The 20,231-nt window shown below is 42.2% G+C and overlaps 2 protein-coding genes across 2 annotated transcripts; one reads left to right on the forward strand and one right to left on the reverse strand.

Annotated features, from left to right (window-relative positions):
* The first annotated feature begins 109 nt into the window (after positions 1-109).
* erp44 (endoplasmic reticulum protein 44) lies at positions 110-8,311 on the forward strand. Its single transcript, XM_084557505.1, has 11 exons — positions 110-246; positions 3,408-3,480; positions 4,086-4,125; positions 4,477-4,592; positions 5,260-5,444; positions 5,531-5,646; positions 5,736-5,910; positions 6,163-6,274; positions 6,360-6,501; positions 7,726-7,828; positions 7,933-8,311. Exons 1-11 carry the CDS (start codon positions 187-189, stop codon positions 8,041-8,043), a joined length of 1,233 nt encoding a protein of 410 aa, XP_084413631.1. The 5' UTR covers positions 110-186; the 3' UTR covers positions 8,044-8,311.
* A 1,841-nt stretch (positions 8,312-10,152) lies between these two features.
* stx17 (syntaxin 17) lies at positions 10,153-19,752 on the reverse strand. Its single transcript, XM_084557506.1, has 7 exons — positions 19,552-19,752; positions 18,702-18,910; positions 18,532-18,597; positions 16,192-16,512; positions 15,293-15,343; positions 13,241-13,327; positions 10,153-11,092 (listed from the first exon to the last, which is right to left on the reverse strand). Exons 2-7 carry the CDS (start codon positions 18,822-18,824, stop codon positions 10,847-10,849), a joined length of 894 nt encoding a protein of 297 aa, XP_084413632.1. The 5' UTR covers positions 18,825-18,910; positions 19,552-19,752; the 3' UTR covers positions 10,153-10,846.
* Between the last annotated feature and the right edge of the window lie 479 nt (positions 19,753-20,231).

Raw genomic sequence — 20,231 nt, forward strand, 5'->3', positions numbered from 1 at the left:
AACGGCTGTTTGGTGATGTTGAAAACTACGTTACCCACAAAGCGCAGTGACTTTCAGGAAGTGGCGCTCACGTTTCCGTGGTCACCGTTAGACTGGTTCGCCGTCGGTTTCCTGTTGCAGCGAAGAGCGGCGTCGAGACAGACAGGGAAGACTCATCACCACCTCCTCTAATAACTATATTATACAATGAAACTATTAGCAATATCTCCCTCTCTCGAGATCCGCTTCGTCACGGTTATACTGCTGGTAAGAATCATTATCTCAGCCTTGGAATGTTCACTAACCGCGAGCTACTTTTAGCCACCAGAGCTAGCTAAGGGTAGCTAAGTAACTACCGCTGGATAGTTAGCTGCTAGCTAACCAATGTGGCTCTGCTGGCATGAGACGCGGCTTTTAAAGTGGCTGAGGTGACTGGCGAGTACTGTGCTTACTGCCGGTGATGCACATATCTAGCAGGTTTATTGCGGAGGCTTTTCGACAGTGTTTCACTCAGCAGCTCCCTTAACTAATCAAGTTAACAGCTGCAATGTCAACTTAGCCGGTCGTGTGTAGTAACGGTACCTGTAGTGTTATATATAGCCAAAGTCTCTTTTATATAATTGAGATGTTGCTCACTCAATATATTGTGTGTTTCAAACTTAAAAAAAAAAAAAGCTAAAGTTTGGCTGTTAAGGAGTAAAGCATCCAGCTAGCATAAGGTGCTACCACATATCGAAAGCAGAGAGATAACTGCTAATTGCGATCACGGTCAGTTAAATTATGAAGTTTATTGAATGGATGGGTCTGCTTTATTTGATCAGGTTTGTCGTTTGTTGTTGTACTGCTGCAAGTTATTGTTGGACACTTCGTGTAGCTGTGTGCGAACGATGCTCGCCGGTTGGTGAATTCCTCTGTTGTGGCTCATTCTGATTGGCTGATAACCCGGAACTAGACTACACAGTAGTTTGGCCTAAAATGAGAACTTAAAACTTCTCTCTGAGCTGCAGCCTTGCCATAGATATAACCACAACAAATGTGGCAGTTCGCGTCAGTTTGCAGCTGTCACGATGGCAAATGTATGCTGATTTTTTTTCTCCTCAATATTAAGTTGACCAAACTTTTTTGTCTAATCAGCTCATTAATTTAAAACAGAGAGGATAATTAGTTGCGCCCTTAAAGTTATATCAGGAAACACATAAACAGAGACACCTAAACCTCTCTTTAAACCACCGGTTTGTACGTGACAACATTTTGTACCAGCCCTGGCTCTGTCATTAAGTGGGCAGTCTTCTGCAGAGCTCATAATGATTTGTGACGCCTCAATGAGGATATCCGGTTTGAAGAGGATCTTGACATCGCACAGATCACACCAGACAAATAGATAGTGCAGGCATTGTTTTTAAGCTTTGTAATTTGTTTAAGAAAGTCTCGGCTACAGTGGCTGTGGGCACCGTTATGCTCTATCTGAATATGGAGTTGTGCTTTTAGCCTTAATGAAATAACTGAACATTTTTGATTATGCAGTCTCTTTTTCTTTTCTGTTCCTCTTTTGGCATGACATTTGCATTGTTAAAATGGCCTCTTTTCATAAGAGTTCAGCTGCCTTTTGTATTTGCATCTCTGGGTTTTTAGTTGGCTCTCCTCTCCTACACCCTTTCCCATTTCCTCCTCCAGTTAATGTCCCTTTAGCTCTTAGAGTTTCTCCGTGTACATCTCTCTTATACCGGGTTGCAGTGTAGCAATCAGAGCTGAGATTCAGAAATCTGCACCTGGTGCATCATAATTACAACCATATTCCTGTTTCAGTGGTCCAGTGAGGATGTAACGGAGAAGAAAAACCGCACTTCTGAAAGATTTTATTTTCCCAACACAAAATGAAGTTCCCAAGGCAACTGCTAATTTTATGTCATTGACATTTGATGATGAAGACAGTGACTGTAATGTGCTCACTGTAATTTTATGTTTTGACATTTACCGCACAGAGGATTTGCGGCGTGTTAAATCAAACCTTAAGTGTGAGGATTTTGATAATGTGACGTTAAATGATTGTGTCACCTAAAACTCTTAATCCCCAAGTGTGACCAATAATTCCACTGAAATCACATTGTACTTGGTATGTAGCAGTAGACATTTTGTAGTTCTAGCTCATATTTTCACTAAATGAAGATGTTATGTGCATACAAAGGTACAGTATCGTTACAATGGCCACATTATTTGAATAAATACTAATTGATTCATATAGTTAAGATGCAGCCAGAATGAAGGCTTAGGGTGGATCATATTGAGAATTGTAGAAGAGTTGAATCACCTAGGTAGAAATTATTACCGCTGATTTATTTTGAAATGGTTCATTTAGTTGTGGGCTCAACACATAAGACGATTTTATTACTCTATTACTCTATATGAACAGCCAGTCAAAGTTAAAAACTCTCAGTTAGGTACAATTAATTTGCGAAACACTGGTTTGAACGACCAGAGAACATTTAGGCAAATAGGCAGAGCTCTTGATTACATTGCTACCATAGCTCATCATCAAGAAGCCGATGAAGATTTATACTCTTGCCACTTGATTAGGTACACTAGGGAATACAAATATAACTGTCCTGTACTAAATCCCTATTCATGACTGTTATAATGTTCAGTTTAATATTTGCAGTTCAACTGTATGATCATTTTGGAGGATGCAGTTTGTGGTTCTGTTGTTTAGCCTAGCCCACTGACTAAAATTAGGTTGTCAAAATAATAGAAACATGTTCAGCAGTTCAGCAGTACTACGGACTGCAGCCTCCAAAATGAAAACACAACTGAATCAACAGCTCCTCGGGCTGTCTATTAGAATGCATTCAGTTTCAGTATTGTACCTAATGAACTGGCAAGTGAGTGTAAGACAGCACTACGGTGCACTTTCTTTTAGTTTTGTCTTTAATTTCTGTGTCATCTAGACCATAACTATAAATATCTGTTACTGGTAATTGATATAACATTGGTGAATATGTAGGAACAACGACTCAAACGTTACAGCAGAGCAAAGATGTGCGTTCTTAAATACAGTCAACATGTTCATGAAAAACAGGTTCCTGGGAAAGATCAGGTTATACAGGAAATCAAGAGAGCATCGCTCTGCAGGCGAAGACAATGATAAGGCATACTTTACTGTATATTTATCCTGTTACCAGGAAGGGGTGGCAGAAAGGCCGCTGCTCTGATGAGCTCAACCGTGCTTCATAGCAGACCGAAACACTGTATGAGGCTAGGACATTAACCCGCAGTCTAGATTAATAGGATTGTGTGTTAGAGGTCCTAAGAAGTAGGTGCTCTGATGTACAGCGCAGTCAATCTGTATATATCGTAGTAGTAACAGTATGCTGATGGGCCTCATCAGACTGATGTTTTAATTGCTAATCTAATTCCTCCCTCTGTGTCTGTAGGTGATGGGCCTCTCTACTCCTGGACGAGCAGAAATCACCAGTCTGGACTCAGCCAATATTGATGACGTCCTAAGTAAGGCACCGCGCTTTATTCTTCAGAAATCTCATATCTATATGTAAATATAAATTCTAGATGGTTTAGCTTAGCCCAAGTCTGAAAACAAGAGACTCTGCTTATGTTATTTGTTACTGGTCAGATTACTGTGGACAAGAAAGCAAATCCTTTGTTGAATGTAGCTCTGCTTAAGACATGACCTGATTGGTTAATAGTTATACATGTTGTGACTCCTGAACTGTGATGTGGAAAAGCAAAGGTCAGTTTTCTTTACTGAGCGTCTCCAAAACTACCACGCTGATTTTTACACCACTAATTTTGTTGTAAAACGTACTCTTCATGTCGCCGCTGCCGGTAATTCGATGTGTTCACTGGAATCATTGGATAACCTAGAAAGCATTGTGTATCGTAGTGTATCAGGTGCGGCCTATTTATCCTTGGCCCTTGGCTAAAGTTATTTCTTCCTTGATTTGTTTTCTTCTACCATTTACAGAAAACGAAAGGAGGGAGTTGTGGTTAATTAGCGTACTTAACTAGCTTTACTAGTCAACCACACTTTCAGTAGTATATCAGTAGTAATGCATAGAGGCTTACATTTACTTTCTGTTTGCGTTTCCTTGCAGATAATGCTGGGGTGGCACTAGTGAATTTTTACGCAGACTGGTGAGTGTGTCATTCTCCTCTTAAAGTCGCCGGACCTCTGTATATTATATCAGTGGCGTTTAAATTGAATTTAGCTCATGGTGGAGACGTTTCCTGCACGTGTCACATGATGCAATAAATATAATTTGATTACTGCTATCTCAGCTTCTCAGTTCATTTATTTATAATGTTTGTATACGTAATGTGTATATTGTTAAAATCTTGTTAACGTCTAAGTGCTTCTTAGTAATCTGTTATAGGGCAAAACAGCAAAGTATCATAGTGAAATACTGCAAAATTTCAGTTGTTTAATTTACTTATAAATCAAGGAAAGCTCTCTGAGATGATTTACCTCCTCCAACCTTTCTTCAGGTGTAGATTTAGTCAGATGCTTCATCCAATTTTTGAGGAGGCATCGAACATAGTGAGGGAGGAGTTTCCTGATACCAAGCAGGTGGTGTTTGCTCGCGTCGACTGTGACCAACATTGTGAGTATCACTTAGCGGTAGTTTGTTTTCCTTGTAACATTTGCCAAAATGACCAAAATTGTGGCTATACCATGAAGTAGAAAGTATACTGACATTTTTTCAATTTGATCTCTTTTGAATTCGTGTATATGATGTTTGTGGGTTGTGGCGATCCAATGCCCAAAACTGCCAACATCCTCATTCTATATACAGAAAACAAAAAAGGCACACACATATACTCTCGCTATATTTGATGCCGTATGTACACATAGATGCCTGGCACACCAAAGCCCAGACACATAAACCGACGGTCTCAGCCTTTTGAGATAAAGCAAATTAAAGAGAATTATTGATGACCTGCAAACTGTTTGAAGACTAATGACAAAACTGCTGCTTCCTGTGAAGACTGGAGGCTTAGAGACACCCCGCAGGGAGATTGACACCTGCCACACATACGCACACACACTCATTCACTGTGTGCAGAGAGAATATTTACTCTTGGCGGGGGGCTGCTTTCATGTGGGAGATCAGAGCTCAGAGCTGACTGAAGGCAGTGTTTTCAGACTTAACTGCCGCCTCTGTCACTGCTTCGCTCCTCATCCACCCGTCCCCATGTGTTTTGACTCTTCCTTCTTGCTCTTCATCAATTGATTTGTCTTTCTTTGCTTAACTTCCACTCTGCCTCTAGCGGACATAGCCCAGCGCTACCGCATCACCAAGTATCCGACACTGAAGTTGTTCCGCAATGGGATGATGATGAAGAGGGAGTACAGGGGTCAGAGGTCAGTGGTGGCCATTGCCGACTTCATCCGCCAGCAGCAGGTTGACCCTGTGAAAGAGCTACACTCGCAGGAGGAGGTTAACACTCTGGATGTAAGTGGCAAATGCACACATGCTGTCTGTTAACGTACAGATCCACATCATAAAATAAAGTGTCGTCACTTTTTCTTATTCAACAGAGGGGCAAGAGAAACATTATAGGCTACTTTGAGAAAAGGGACTCCGACAACTACCACACATATGAAAAAGTTGCCAACATCCTTCGAGACGACTGCACGTTCTTGGCCTCCTTTGGGTGAGAAACCACTCTGTCTTTAGATCCGAGTTCATCCATTAGCCGTTGTTTCCTCCTTCTATTTATATTCTTGAACTTTACTCTTGCAGCGCTGTAGCGGAGTCTGAACGCTTCAGCGGAGACAATATGATCTACAAACCTGTGGGCGAGAGCGTTCCCGACATGGTCTACCTCGGCTCACTCACCAACTTTGACCTGACGTACGCTTGGGCCCAGGACAAGTGTGTGCCTCTTGTTAGGGAGATTACCTTTGAAAATGGAGAGGTTTGTTCCCTGCTTTTGCATATGGAGCATTATGATAACATTATATATTTCTTTGATTTGATATGATTGATAAATGAAGTGCTTTTTGTCAGTTTTGGTCTAATATTAGATGTAGAAATTAGTGTATGTGGATTTACATGTAGATATTTACACTGAAAAACAGCCCGCTGAGTCGTCCATCTGCTGAGCCACAAAAAGGCATCGACTCCATCTGTCTTTGACGCTTTGTGTATTTGTTATTTTTTTTCCCAGGAGCTGACCGAAGAAGGAATCCCTTTCCTCATCTTGTTCCACATTAAAGAAGACACAGAGAGCTTAGAGAAGTTCCAGCATGAAGTGGCTCGTCAGCTCATCAGTGAGAAAGGTGAGTTTTGGTGGTATTTTGTGAATGTTACTAAAAAGCCCTGCGTATAGAAGCGTTGGTCCTGATATTCCTGTATCCTCCTCAGGGTCTATAAACTTCCTTCATGCGGACTGTGATAAGTTCCGCCATCCTCTGCTCCATATCCAGAAAACCCCCGCTGACTGTCCCGTCATCGCCATAGACTCATTTAGACATATGTATGTCTTCCCTGACTTTAAAGACCTCAAGTAAGTAACACCTTTTCACTTTTTACCCATCACTTCCCAAACTCACATTTTCGCAAACCATGTCAGTTAATTTATTTTCTTTGTGACAACCACCACATCTGTATCTTCATGTAAACTTCAACAAGTTTTTAGCATAACCCGATAATTGTTTCGACACAAAAAGAAATATCCAAATGTAAATGAAGCCTGTGTTGGTAATTCACAAATCAATCATTGTTCTGTCAAGTCAATCTGATATATTTGGCATTCTTTTAGACATTTTTGAGGAATTATTGCCCAATACTGATTCACTAAATGATATATCATTCACCTGCATGTGTAATTGTTCATAATGAGATCTGCTCTTTTCGTCAATTTTGGTACACACGCGCAAACCGTGATCCACTGCACACTGAACACCAGAGAAATGTCACACCTCCTAAAATCTGTCCTTTATGAATGGGCCAGGACACTGGAGCTAATGTGACATGATTTGGCACGTGCAATAAGTGCTAAACTAATCCAGTCTAATCTAATTTAATCTTATTTATTCTGCCACCCCCCCCCCCCTCACCACTCTGCCTCCCCCGTCCCCAATCAGAGTCTGATCAGATAGACAGAAGCCCCGAGGACGGAGTAGCCCTCCACAGCCTAATTGCATCACATCACCACTGCGTGTGGCACACAGTTTGTAATTACATTAGCACGGTGCTTGTTGTAATGATACATACATATATATATGTTTGTGTGTGTCCGGACGCAGCGGGTTTAAGTGTGACTGGAGTGTGACGTGACAGTAGCTTGTGACCTGCCGTTAATAAGAACACTTTGCAGGACAGCATTGATATGGATTAATGCTGCTTGATGACATGTCCGCAGGGACTAATGTCCTCTGCTGCTGCCACCAGCTGTTTTGTCTCATATCAGCCATTAAGTCAGACAGTCTGCAGGTCTGTCTTCACTGTTGTGTACAGGAATGCAAAGTGTGATTTTGTTTTTTTATATATATATTGATTATTCATTTTGAGTAACATCTTGGTGAATGAAACTTACCATCAAAGGAGGTGAAACCAGTAGCCCCATGAATATGCACCTACTCATAACTAAATGTAATTCGTCTCTGAAACTGGAAATTTGAACAATTTGTGCTGTGAACCTGGTGAATCCAGCTCATTTGAGATTTCATTTAAGAATATAAAAGTCTTCTTGGATGATGTTTGACGCGTATTGATGTTTATTTTCCAGTGTCCCTGGAAAGCTGAGACAGTTTGTTTTGGACCTTCACTCTGGCAAACTTCACAGAGAGTTCCACCACGGCCCTGACCCCACGGACACCACACCTGGACAGGTCAGTCAGCAGCGCCAGCAGGCACCGTGGAGTCAATGAAACTTGTTTTTGTTGTGTCTTGAGAAATGTTGACCCTTTGTTTTGAATTTGACTCTTTCTAAAAGGAGGAGACGGGTGGAGAAGCGGCCAGCAATCCACCGGAGAGCTCCTTCCAGAAACTGGCACCCAGCGAGACTCGTTACACCATCCTCAGACGGGACCGCGACGAGCTGTGACCTCAACGGCCTTCCAGTGATCCTGTGACTCTATGCCACGTCCCGGGGTCAGGGAGGGGGTTAGGGTTGGGACAGGCCAGCGGGACAGAACAGCAACACCCAACACCCTTACTGAAGAAAGAGAGAGGAGGAGGATGAGGAAGAAGAAGAACAGGATGCAGAGGAGAGTGCAGTCCATGACACAACCATGTTGGAATAACCTATATTTTCATAACTCTTTCACATACAATTTTTATTTTGAATTAAAAAGGAATCGGGACGAAGAAGATAATGTGTGTGTGGGCGAGGGGGCGGGGGTTCGGGGCATTAGGACATCAAGAGAAGTGTTTTTACGTTTATTTTTTGGAGGTTGTAAATATGTTTGTGCTACATTGGAATCTCAATGTTGGTCTAAATTAAATGCAGAGTCCTCTTTATTTTATTCCCTTTTCATCACCCTGCTTTTTGTAGACAAAAGAATAACTCACCGGTTCCCTCACTCCAGCTGTACGGTTCTTATCTGTGGGTAGTCCAGCTGAGCCTGTCCGATAGGAGATGCTGGTTTAGTCTCAGTGACCTCATGGCTGCATCTCAATACGACCAACTCCAGTCTAATTCTTCTCTGTATAGCACAAATTCTACCCGTTTGAAGTAGTTTTATTTTCAGATCTTCTCCACACACTCAGATGGAATAGAGTCATTTATTAGGGGTAGCATAATTTCAGATCATGGCTTGAGACAGAAGATAAGAGACTGAGCTACTCCAGCCTATTGAGATGCACCCCTCCTCTCCCTGGTACGGTTGGTACCATGGTTGTAGATCATGATGTCTCCTATAGTGCTTACTAAAATATGGCTAGGTTCTTTTTATGTTTAAATTTTTACAATATTGTGCCACAGTGGATGTAATTGGTTGTGTCTGTCACCGATCAACAGAGAACACTTTTACTGTTGGGAGGGTTTTTTTTGGCCGTCATATTAAATTCCCTTGCACAGCGCAACACCAAAAAAAAATACAAAAAAAAACACACCATCCCCGTCTTGAAGCCTGGTGGTGGCAGCATCATGCTGTGTGGAGGCTTCTCTGCAGCAGGCCCTGGACGGCTTGTGACGGTAGAGATGCTGGCTCAGATACAGCAAAGGGCAAGATGGAAATGTCATCTACAAAGATAGATTAACAGAGAATTTACAGCCTAGTGTAAAATTGTGTGAGTGAAATCCAGACTTTGCTGTCATGAACAGAAAACTTTTTTTGTTATTTGAATGAGTAGAGAGATAAAGATTACCGGTTCTCCACCTCTTGTCTAAAGTTGGCTGGAAGAGATGGCAGCCCCGTCTGTGACACTAAAGCGACAGAAGCAAGGGAGTGTAGCCGATGCATGAATACGGGAATATGTCTGCAATTTGACTTCTAGACGCACGATTGGACTCTTGAAATTAAGAGTCTCATTCTGTTGCTCTAAAAGTCAAATAACATCCACAGCTGTAAAATACTAAAAGGGGACCGGGCACCACATTACCACCTCTGGGTCCGAGGAGTCGGAATAGATGAAGAAACGTTCTGAAATGATGTACTTCAACATGATCGCAAATTTATGAAATGGCTGTTGTTTTTCGCTGTTACCTGTTGTTAAATGTCATCCTGCTCGGGGAGAAAAAGCTTTTCGTCTTTCCTGGCGTTTTAAAAGGCCGAAAGACGAGAGGGGGAAAACCCATGTTATGAACGGTGGAAATTTAGTCTTCTACTTTGTACTAGTTCTCTTAAAACTGGTTTTGTCTCTTTCTATGTCTTTAAGGTTTTGGTACAAGTCTAGATCCCTGAAAATCTTAATGTGGAACTATGAGTATGGGGACCCATTGCTAAGTTTGTACTGTTCATCCTGCCCTTCTGTAGAGGCCAACAGATACCTGCATAGTGACATATCAGCCCACATACAGAACAACGGGGGGGGGGATGCCATTTCTTGATCAGTCATCTCAGAGGGCAAGAAGAGTAAGATAATGAAAAAGTAAATTAAAAACCATTTTACAGGATACCGTGTTGTTTGGTGCTTTTTGAACTTCATTCCTGTTTGTGTTTTGTTCTGATTATCCAATGAATGACACGATTGTTGAAAAGCAACATTTTATTTGGCAGCAGCAGCAGCAGCTAATCAATACATGGCAGGTTTCTATTCCCCAGTCCCTGATGTGATCTGGACACTAGTGGCACTTTGGCTCTTTTTGTGCAATTGTGTTGCATTACCATATAATGCAGTATAACTTATATAAACGCTGAGACAGTAGTACATTAAATTACATTGAGCTGTTCACATTGTTTCCTGCATAACGAAGGGATGACCACCGGTAAACCTGAAAACCCTGGAGATGAAGAGGAAAAGAAGTTTGCTTAAGGAACACAGACTGCTCTTGTTACTGATGGGATGTGACGGAACGGCTTGGTCTGTGAAATTGATTTGATTTATTTGCTGCCAAACATTTCTTTTAGCGAAGAGATGTGCTCACAGCCATGTCGTGCTCAACAACCACAGACTGAAAGCTGTAGTGTAAAGAACCGCTTTGTTTAGTCCGGAATAAAAAGTTGTCAGCGTATAAAATGAATGTCCTCACAGAAACACCATTCAAACATAAACATCAATGTAACTCACTCTTAAGGCTGTTATTACATAACTGTTTTACACAGCGCTTGGTAACAGTAGTGCTCACAGTGAGTCTCTTTGTGGCTCGGCACCGCTGGACGTGCGGTTTGTGCTTCTGATTGGTCAGTCAACACAGAGGCGACAGTGATTAGACAGCAGCTAGCAGCTAACCAGGGCTGGTTGGGTCATTTGTCCTTGCTCGTCTCCGGCTCAGATGGCGGTGGCGCTGTCAGCTGCTTCATCTGTAGATCCAGTTGGCCTTTGCGACGTTTCTGGACCAGGTTGCCGCCGGCGAACCCCAGGGCGCCTCCTCCCACAGCGGCGGCCACTCCTGCAGCTTTGAACCCAGCCAGCAGGCCGAGAGGACCTCCTAACACACCGCCCAGCAGCGCCCCGGCAACCGGCAACAGCGCCAACTTGTAGCCCACCGCCTAGAGAGACAGGGAGAAGAGATACGTTCCAGTTTAATTTAACACACCTTTGGAGGCATTAGCACTTTGTGGCTTCAAGACGGCCCGCGATAGAGTTTGGATGTCTCTATCCTTTCATGATCACACATCAACCCACAGAAGGAGGAAGAAAAAAAAAAAAGAAATGACACAAACAAGCCTGCATGAAATGTAAACCGACACTTTCACAGATGCATCAAAGCGTTTTCATTATCATCATTTAGAAGAAATCAGAGAGATGTGGCCTGTGTGTTATTACAGCTGTTATCATCAGAGTGGAAGGTGCTCTTTGCTGATGGCAATTAATGGCAGATTCTTTGACCATCCTCACACATACACACACACACACACCCCCACACACGAACACTGACTTGATTAACACTTCACCATTAAATTAATCTAGTTCAAACGCTAGCATTGCTTGTCCCCACCCCTGTGGCAGTTTGAGGGAATTTTAATTTCATCTGAGTTGAGTTAAAAGGACTCCGGGTTCAGGTTGTGGAGGATGGAGGAGGAAATGTGGATGCTGTGTGTGTGGGTGTGGGTGTGTGTGTGTGAAATGCAGTTTGTCCTGATGACAGATTACAAGCTTTCAAACACGTTAAAACATCTGACATCCTTCTCATCTGCTTTATCTCGCCACACCCCCCCACCCCATCTAATGTGCAGCCCGCTACGTCTACAGGCGACCTTACAGGGAGGTCAGCCTTTGTTTGTCTTCCCATTTGGGTGAATTTGATTTAAATAAACCATTTTAAAAAAATGATTTATTTAAAAAAAACATTAGGACTGAGGTTCAAACTGTTAAAACATCTCTAGCCACTCAGGTAATTTAGGTTTTATTTGTCTAGAGTTTTGCTTGATAGATTTTTGCGGTAAATGGCAGGAAAGACAATGTGACTAGATAATCCCAGCAAATTAATCAACATTAGTTTTGATAACTGATTCGTCATTTTGAAGGCTAAAATGTCAAACATTGCCTGATTTCTACTTCTCAGCTGAGACAGATATGCTTTTCTTTGCTTAATATAAATTGAATATCCTTAGGTTTAGGATTTCTAGTCAAATCAAATTATGAATTTAAAGAAGTCACCTTGGGCTTTTCATACTATATTTAACATTTCACACATCAAATGATGATTAAATTAATTAAAATAGGACTGGCTGAACATTACTGGGGTGATTTTCCTTGTTCTGACATGTGAAAATTGTGAAGATGTGCAGATGATAGAGTAATGCAAACGTTGTTTCTAGGACATGGCGGTAATACGTCCTTAGTACCGCAAAATAAAATGTAACTCGCCTCTTTCGGGTGATGCCATTAATCTGCGTAACATGGACAAATCAGTGTCTGCATGACTAGAGGTAAAGGAGAAAATCTGCTGTAGGAATTTGGAGAAGCCGTGGCAGAACACTGCGTCGACGGCTATTTACAAAAAGTGCTTCATTTCTGTTTATTTACTGTCCGCCCTGATCATTTACATGTTTGACTGTGTCATCACCGTCTCCGAGTGTCTGTAATTGCAGTCCAATTACTTCACACCTCGGTTATGTTCCCAAACTGTGATCAAAACAGTGTTTTAAATAGACTAAGTCTTACAGACGAGCATTTCTTTACAAAATACCAGAATAAAAGTCAGAGAAAGCATCTACTGATAAACAGAATGGTTGGCCTACACTGTTGTGTTGCAGTTTGAGATAAACAGGTGATTCATTCTGGGTATTACAGTCAAAAAGTTCAACATTTCAAGTGTGTAATATGTGTGAAGGGCACTGAGTTGTCTTCTGACTTACACTCAGGACAGCTGTAAGGGCGCACTGCATCGACAATTCTGCTCCTTAACAACTATTAAAAAGTCATTTAAGCCTCTCCTCCATGCTACACGCACGCAGACGCTCTCTCTTGTCAACGCTCTCATCCTCACTCTTCCTCCCCTGCACTCCTCTCGATCCCTCTCCTCTCTCTATTTCCTTAATTGCAGCTTTCCTCCGTATTCGAGCGGATCAATAGGGACAAACGCTGTGGAATGGCTGGGAGGCAAAGTGCCATCGATCTCCCCATCTCCCAAACACCACACACACACACGCGCACGCACACATCAGATCATCAGGACACACACATAAACACACCTTCCCCAGGCTCTTGGTCCCCTCCTCCACGTTGGCAGCGGCTGTGTTGACGTTGTCCTCTATGCTGTCAATCTTCTCCTGCTGGGACTGATACACAGGGGTTAGACGCGCGCGCACACACAAACACACACATATTAAAGCAACTTTCACTGATATATACACACATACGCATGACAGAGCAACCACCTGTTGTGTACAAATTTTCCTTTTTTTTTTTTTTTAAACCTGTCTTAATTCTGCTCCACGCACAATTTAGCATGGGAGGGGTGTGCGTCTGTGGAGATTTCACTGCGGGTGGGGTCATATGGTGCGTATGTGTGTGTGTGTGTGTGTGTGTGTGTGTGTGTGTGTGTGTGTGTGTGTGTGGCATTGTGTTGATCTCATGAAATATTCAGAGTGGCAGCTGTCTCTCTCCATATGAGGGTTGGATGGACACAGTGACCAAACAACAACTACTTCTTCTCTTCTTCCTCAAATCTGTTTCTTTCTTTTTCACCTCCCCCAGTCTGAGCTAAAAGTCGTTTAACAGTTTCGTCTTTATTTTTTTGAACCCGTTCTGTAATGCACAGTCGCAGAAACTGTTTTTTTGGCAGTTTCAAAGGTTTTAAACCTGCGCCTTCTAAAGTCGTAAGCATTGCACTTCACTCAGATTTAAAGATCACAACAAATCTTTTTCTGCTACCAGACACTGAAACCACGCAAGTAGGAGACAGTGTTTGTTTTTATTAGTGATTAATCAGCTGACTGTTTTCACCAGCAGAACAAAAGAAGACAAATATATTAAGTTAATAAATATAAAAAAAAAAAAAAAAAGAGAAAAGCAGCAAATCCTCACATTGGAGGTGCTAAAACTATAAAATATTTAAATCTTTGTTTAAAAAAAAAATCATTGTGACACAGAGGTCTGGAGGCCTAGTGATTAAGGGCCTCCCCATATAACATGCACGTGGTTTAGTCGCTGGTTGTCAAATAAAATAAAAAAACACCCCTAAATATGGTTTTTGGTTCGGTTGAGGAGCTGCAGATCTAAGTGGTATTTTTTATTTAAGTATTTTCCTAAAAGGTGTTAATGGGTTTTGGCAGAAATAAAAAAAAAAAAAAACACACACAAACTGAAAGCGTCTTCTCAACACTGGAAATAAAACGGTCTCATTCAGTAACTGCTGGTTTAAAAAATTAAACACTTATAATTCCATGACAGTTGGGCAAGCTGCGTTTACGTCTCTAATGGGAATTTTCCCCTTTTTATTGTGAACTTCTTTTCAGATTGATGGAGAATTTAATAGTGCATGTGCTAGTTTTAACTTTTGCAGAAAGCCCTAGAAGACACAAAGAAAGAAAAAACAAAAAAAAACATAACAGATGAGCACGCAAACATCGGAAAAGCCACTAACATGACGCATGTACAGACACAGACAAAGACACGACCACACACTCACACTCACTCAGTATTTCCACTGTGGCTGAGCGCTGGAATATTACTCCCCTAACGGCGTATTTCACCCTTGAGACAAAACAACATGTCTATGCTCTTTCTGCCCCTCTTCCTCTCTGCCTCTGTCTGTTTTTTCACCCTAACTACATCTTCACTCTCTCTGTTAATCTCTCCTTCACTCAGCCTCCCTGCTTCTCTCCCTCCATCCCTGAGGATAGAGTGATAATCTGAGCCGTCTGTTCTCCACCTGCTCCGATGAATCCCTCGTTTCCCTCCTCTCCCCCTGTGAGAACCTGCTGTCCTCCCCCAAATCCTCCCTCGCTCTCTCATCCACTCAATCTCTCCTCTCGCCTTGGTGAAGGGCCTCTGGGGCCCCAGCAGTACCCCTCAGCTGATCTGTGTAAGTTTGTCTCACAGGAGCCTCACCAGGCAACACAAGCACACATTGGTCAAACACACACCACTTCCTGGAAACGCTATAGGCGACTAGCCTCTGTCGCATTGTTTTCGTTCGCAGGGCTAGCTGTGCACACATGCAGACAGAGACGCGCACACAGCACTGAAAAGTGAATGTAGCAGGCGGGAGGTGCGTCGCAGAGCAGAGTGTTTGTACTCACATGGACGAGCAGAGAGAACTCCGTCACCAAACTGCTCAGCTCCTTCAGACCCTGAGGGGAAAAAATTGCCGTATTTATTTCACCGTGTTGCTTATCACACACACACACACATCTAACACTACAAAGCGTCCATACTGTCACTGTCTGGGACTGACCTTTGCATCAACTAATGAGAGGGAATATTAATGTGTGTCACATGTATCAGAGTGAAAAAATGCAGCTGTAGGAACAGGTAAGAGAGGCCGGTTACATCAGAACATATCTGATACAGTGAATAATGCATGCAACTACAGCAACAATCAGTTCAGACCAAAGATTTCAGCTTCCTTGTACATTATGTTCAGTGCTCTAATTTTGATAAATAACAGTGTCACGCACATGTCACAGAAGGAAAAAGATACATCACGTGTGTATAGAATAAAATTAATGACGGAATATAATTTAGCTGCCTCAGGTCCAGTTTCCACCATCCTAACTTACTGGGACATTGAGCCACTGTTGATAGACTGTCTGCACATTTCCTATTATGACTTGTCTATGTATTAACACATGTATGTACATAAAGTATTATTATTATTAATGTATATTAATATTTCCAGTCAGCATATTTGTGGCATAGATTTGTTTCTCACTGAGGTTATAGCAGCTACAAATATCTTACAGTACTGTACAGCTGAGACAAAACATTTGTTTCCTTTTTTGTTTATCGTTGCACGGATATCGGAGGCACATACAAATAAAAAAAAATGAAATAATAACAAACCAAAGGACCAACCAAAGACAACTGAGCCAGTTTTTGCTTGCTCTTCCGTAATTTAAACAGCACGTTAAAGCTTGACATTAATGAACTATTTGTCAGCCCTGTACACCATTATTAACACACTGAAATACGCTCATACCTCTTCCAGGTTATCCCAGGACTCCGCTGCACTCTGATCAGCAGGGATGTCTGGAAGGTAGAGTTGGATTTGCCTGCCAGACGCCGGCTCCTCGCCCACATTGTCATCAGTGTCACTGGATACACAGCTGGACGGCTGAGTGGCAGGTGGCGACGCTGGTGCAGGCGCAGGCACGGGGTTAGAGTGCAAAACGAGGAAGTCTCGTGTAGCTTCAGACGCTCTGTCCCTGACTGGCTTGACAAGTGCTTCCAGAGCATCAGCATCTTCCACACGGACCCGGGCGCACAGCTTCTCCATCTCTCTGATGTTGGCTTTCAGCTGCTGTAGAGGCACAAATGAGAAGCAGATTTTTCAGTGTAAACGGCTGTCATGTCTGAAACATTTCAGCGAAGGACAGACAATTGTACTGGAATGTTTGATAAAGATAGACAGGTGGAAAAGAAAACCTGTGCTTAAGTACAGCTGTCACCGCAAAAAAATGCAAGATACAGATGAGACATGACACATAAAACTAAAAGCTGTTCCAATTTTTATGGTTTTATTCACTGGTAAAATCACAAGGACAGAAGACAACCAGAAGGCAGGAATTGCAACCAATTCCCCCCACATAACATCTCTTAAATTCAGGCAAAAATAATAGCTCTCTTCATTTAGCCTGTTGCCACAGTTTGAAAATAGATACTCATGTTGACAGATTCAGTCTTGTGTACCGGTCACGTGATGATGTGCGTGTGTTGGTGGGAGCTTAATAAGGTTCAGATATGAGGCTGAGGAACACAAGAAGTGCCCTGAGGGTGACAGGAGGATTACATCGCAGCCATCAGCCCTCCAGGCCGCAGCACGACCCGGGCTCAGGGGGTCAACGTGCTGCCGATAACACCTTCTGCTAATTCCACAACATGAATAAACATTCGTCCACTCGCCCGTCCGCATGTGCACGGAAGTGAAAAACACGCTGATTAACACGGAGACAGTCAGGTCAGGCACCTGTCAGGCTGCAAATTAACCGCATGCAACTCAAACACACATGTACACGGACCGACCAAACACATACTCAATAGTAGATATTAATGATAAAAGAGTATTGATCTCGGTCCACTGCTGAGGTAAAGGTGGGGGTACTGAGTCTGCCTGTGCCTTTCTCTTGGGGGTTGGGGGTGCTAGGACAGTGGGAGTACATGCCAATCACCAACTAAGGGGAAAAACTGCAGTCTCTCTTTCTGGAAAGAGGGGCAAATGACAGATAGCTAAATAGCAATGGGCATAAATAGGCACTTGACTTTAAAAATTCCCTCAGAAGGACAAAAATGACACATATTCTACCCGTCTGTCCATCTCTGGAACATAACCCCACACATAGACCCACATCTGAAGCTGGGTGGACAAACCCCTTCTCTGGATTAATGCCATGAAGACATGGGAAAGCACTCTGTGTGCCCCCTGAGGTTTGTAGGGTAATGGTGAGAGGATAGGTGTGTGCCTGTTTGGAGTTATTTCACCTTCAGAGACATGGTGGCTTCTAGGCAACAACATCCCCTGAGGCATTTCACACCCACCATGTGAACAAGTACACAAGTACTTACACACACATAGGAGTTGGTGTGTTTGAGGTTTGGTAGCAGCTCTTTTCCTGCCCTGATTTCTATTTTTTTTTTTGGAAGAGGGATTTTTTAAAAATCTTTTTATCGCTAATAACTTATCCAGTCTTCTCCACATGTATGTGTACATATATAGAAACAGAAGGTAATGATTTCTGGTTGAATTAATAGATTAATGAGGTTCATTATATTGTTTACAACTACATCTCGTTGGTTCAGTTGTAGGTGCAGATAATTTGCTTGTTGTCACGAGCTACATGAACTAGTAATATAATAATGGTTGGCAATAAATGGAAGGGGGCTGTAACTCCTGTTTCAAGACAGGTGACAACAAGGCCACAAGGTGTGGTAGAAAGCTTTGGAATGCAGTTGGACCTTGTGTTGTGTATTATTTTAATCAAATGTTGTTGGGCATGCGCCAATAGGCATTTCATTTGGTCAGACATCAGTTCAAGTGGGCTCTAAAACATACTAGTGATAGTTATCTCCTTCACTCAGGTGTTACTACAACACAGTCTGTACTTAACTCTGTCACTGGTCTTTACTTTACAGCATGATCAGGAAAATGTCAAAGCTTTTCTAAGTTCAAGTTTGGGAGATCACGATCTCCAAACTAATTGAGACAATGCATATACTATGCAGTTGCAGGGTCATGTGTGTTCAGGAATTTCAAGAGGCGATGAGTCACACCATCTTATAAACAATGATCCCTGAAAACGCTTATAGTTATATCATCTTGTACCTGAACAGTTCTGCCGGCATTAATATGCTCCTGGTGAAGGCGGTCCCATTGCTGGCTTTGTTGATACTGTGAACATGAAAGCAAAAGTAGCACTTAATCATCCGTGGACTGGAAGCAAGAGTTTGTATGTGAGGGTGTGATCCTGTGTCGAGCCAGATTTCAGCCGTCACCTTCAGTATGTTATTGTGGTGTTTCTGCAGCCTCTCCAGGTCCGTGGGCAGTGCCACTTTAATGAACTTGTGGATCGGAGCCTCCAGGCGCCTCAGTGTCAGCTTGTTGCCTTCGTCTGCCATGTGTCCTGCTGACTGCCCACAGCCAACACCTCTGTGCAACTTAGACACGGCACCTGCTCAGCTTTATCTCACTGCGCCCACAGACACTGTAAATACCAGCGGAGTATGATTTTAATAAATACATAAGTCAAATTAATAAACTCTGTGACACATGCGAGCCTGCCCACACATCTAAAACTGGCGTCTCAATTAGATCAGTGAACATGTTTTTCTTGCCAACATCCTTTAAGTTAAAAGAGAAACTAAAGTATTACTTGTGTGAGATACTGACAGACTCAGGTCTATGCTGGTTACTGGACTGACACAATTATTCAGTATTTTCAGATACAGAACAATTACACAAGCACTTTGTATATGAGGTAGTTCTGTGTTTTAAATATTAAAGCAACAGTTAAATAGTAACACGATGAAACCGTTTGAGAAATTTCTATGAGTCTAGATTAGGGGGAAAAAATCAAGCCACGTCTCATTAAGTTTCCTCAAACCTCTGAAAAGAAAGTGAAATTACTTGGACACAGTCGGTTTAGCAACAGCAGGCTAGTTCAGGAGGTAAATAAACTACTAGCATCGTTTTGGCAGCTAGCTAGGGAAGCTAACAGCTCCGTTAACTGTTGCTAGATAACTCGTCAGGGAAAGACTTTAGCCAACTCGCTAATTTAACCAGAAGATGCTGAAACTTCAGTCTCATGCTAAACATCAAACTTAAACAACTTACGGCGACACTTACCAGTGTAAATACAACTCGTCCGTATAACTTATATTAGCTTAAGACTTGTGTGAATCTCCATTATGTTGAGAAAATTCACCTGTTACCACACTGAATAGTTTAAGACAACGCGTTTGTTTTGGTAAGTTAGTTGTTTATAAACAACTCTCCTCCCAGTGCGTCAACGAATAGTTTCCGACGTCAACCAGCAGCCGCAGCACATTGCGTTCCTCTTCACGGCGTCACGTTATATTGTTGCTAACAAGAAGTCATTCAGAAATTTCTGAAATTTCTGGTTTCTTTCCTGTATTTATTATATTACACGGTGTTTCCTCCGTGTTGTTTCATTTTTTATCAAAAGTCAAAACTTGTATTATTAGGTTTTGACACCAAGGCAATAAACGGATAGCATTTACATTAATTTAATGGCATGGCTAGATACTATTCTACTGTATTTGTGTGCTAATTAAATAAAATAAAGGGATTTAAGTGTTCTTTTTGGGGGTTATGTATACAATTTGTAGCCACAACTAAGACAGAAAAAGACTACAGAAAATATTACTGACAACTTAAATGAAATGAGAAAAGAACAAGAGACTTTTTTGAGGCTGGTTAAGATTTCTCAGGTGGGTGGGGTCTAGCTCAATGTCTGTGGACTTTAAAACCTCAAACTTTCCAAGCCGCCCTGCAGCCCTGCTGCT

This window comes from Chelon labrosus, assembly GCF_963514085.1.
Source record: "Chelon labrosus genome assembly, chromosome: 12".
In the NCBI taxonomy this organism is placed as follows: domain Eukaryota; kingdom Metazoa; phylum Chordata; class Actinopteri; order Mugiliformes; family Mugilidae; genus Chelon; species Chelon labrosus.

Bases quoted from the DNA above. Each gene is read 5' to 3' on its own strand.
- erp44 (XM_084557505.1), top strand. From the start codon at position 187: ATGAAACTATTAGCAATATCTCCCTCTCTCGAGATCCGCTTCGTCACG. The intron at 3,481-4,085 runs GTAAGGCACCGC...GTTTCCTTGCAG, and splicing joins CAATATTGATGACGTCCTAA to ATAATGCTGGGGTGGCACTA. The intron at 7,829-7,932 runs GTCAGTCAGCAG...TCTTTCTAAAAG, and splicing joins CGGACACCACACCTGGACAG to GAGGAGACGGGTGGAGAAGC.
- stx17 (XM_084557506.1), bottom strand. From the start codon at position 18,824: ATGGCAGACGAAGGCAACAAGCTGACACTGAGGCGCCTGGAGGCTCCG. The intron at 16,513-18,531 runs GTACAAGATGAT...GTGCCTCTACAG, and splicing joins ATGCCGGCAGAACTGTTCAG to CAGCTGAAAGCCAACATCAG. The intron at 11,093-13,240 runs GTGTGTTTATGT...CTGTCTCTCTAG, and splicing joins GGACCAAGAGCCTGGGGAAG to GCGGTGGGCTACAAGTTGGC.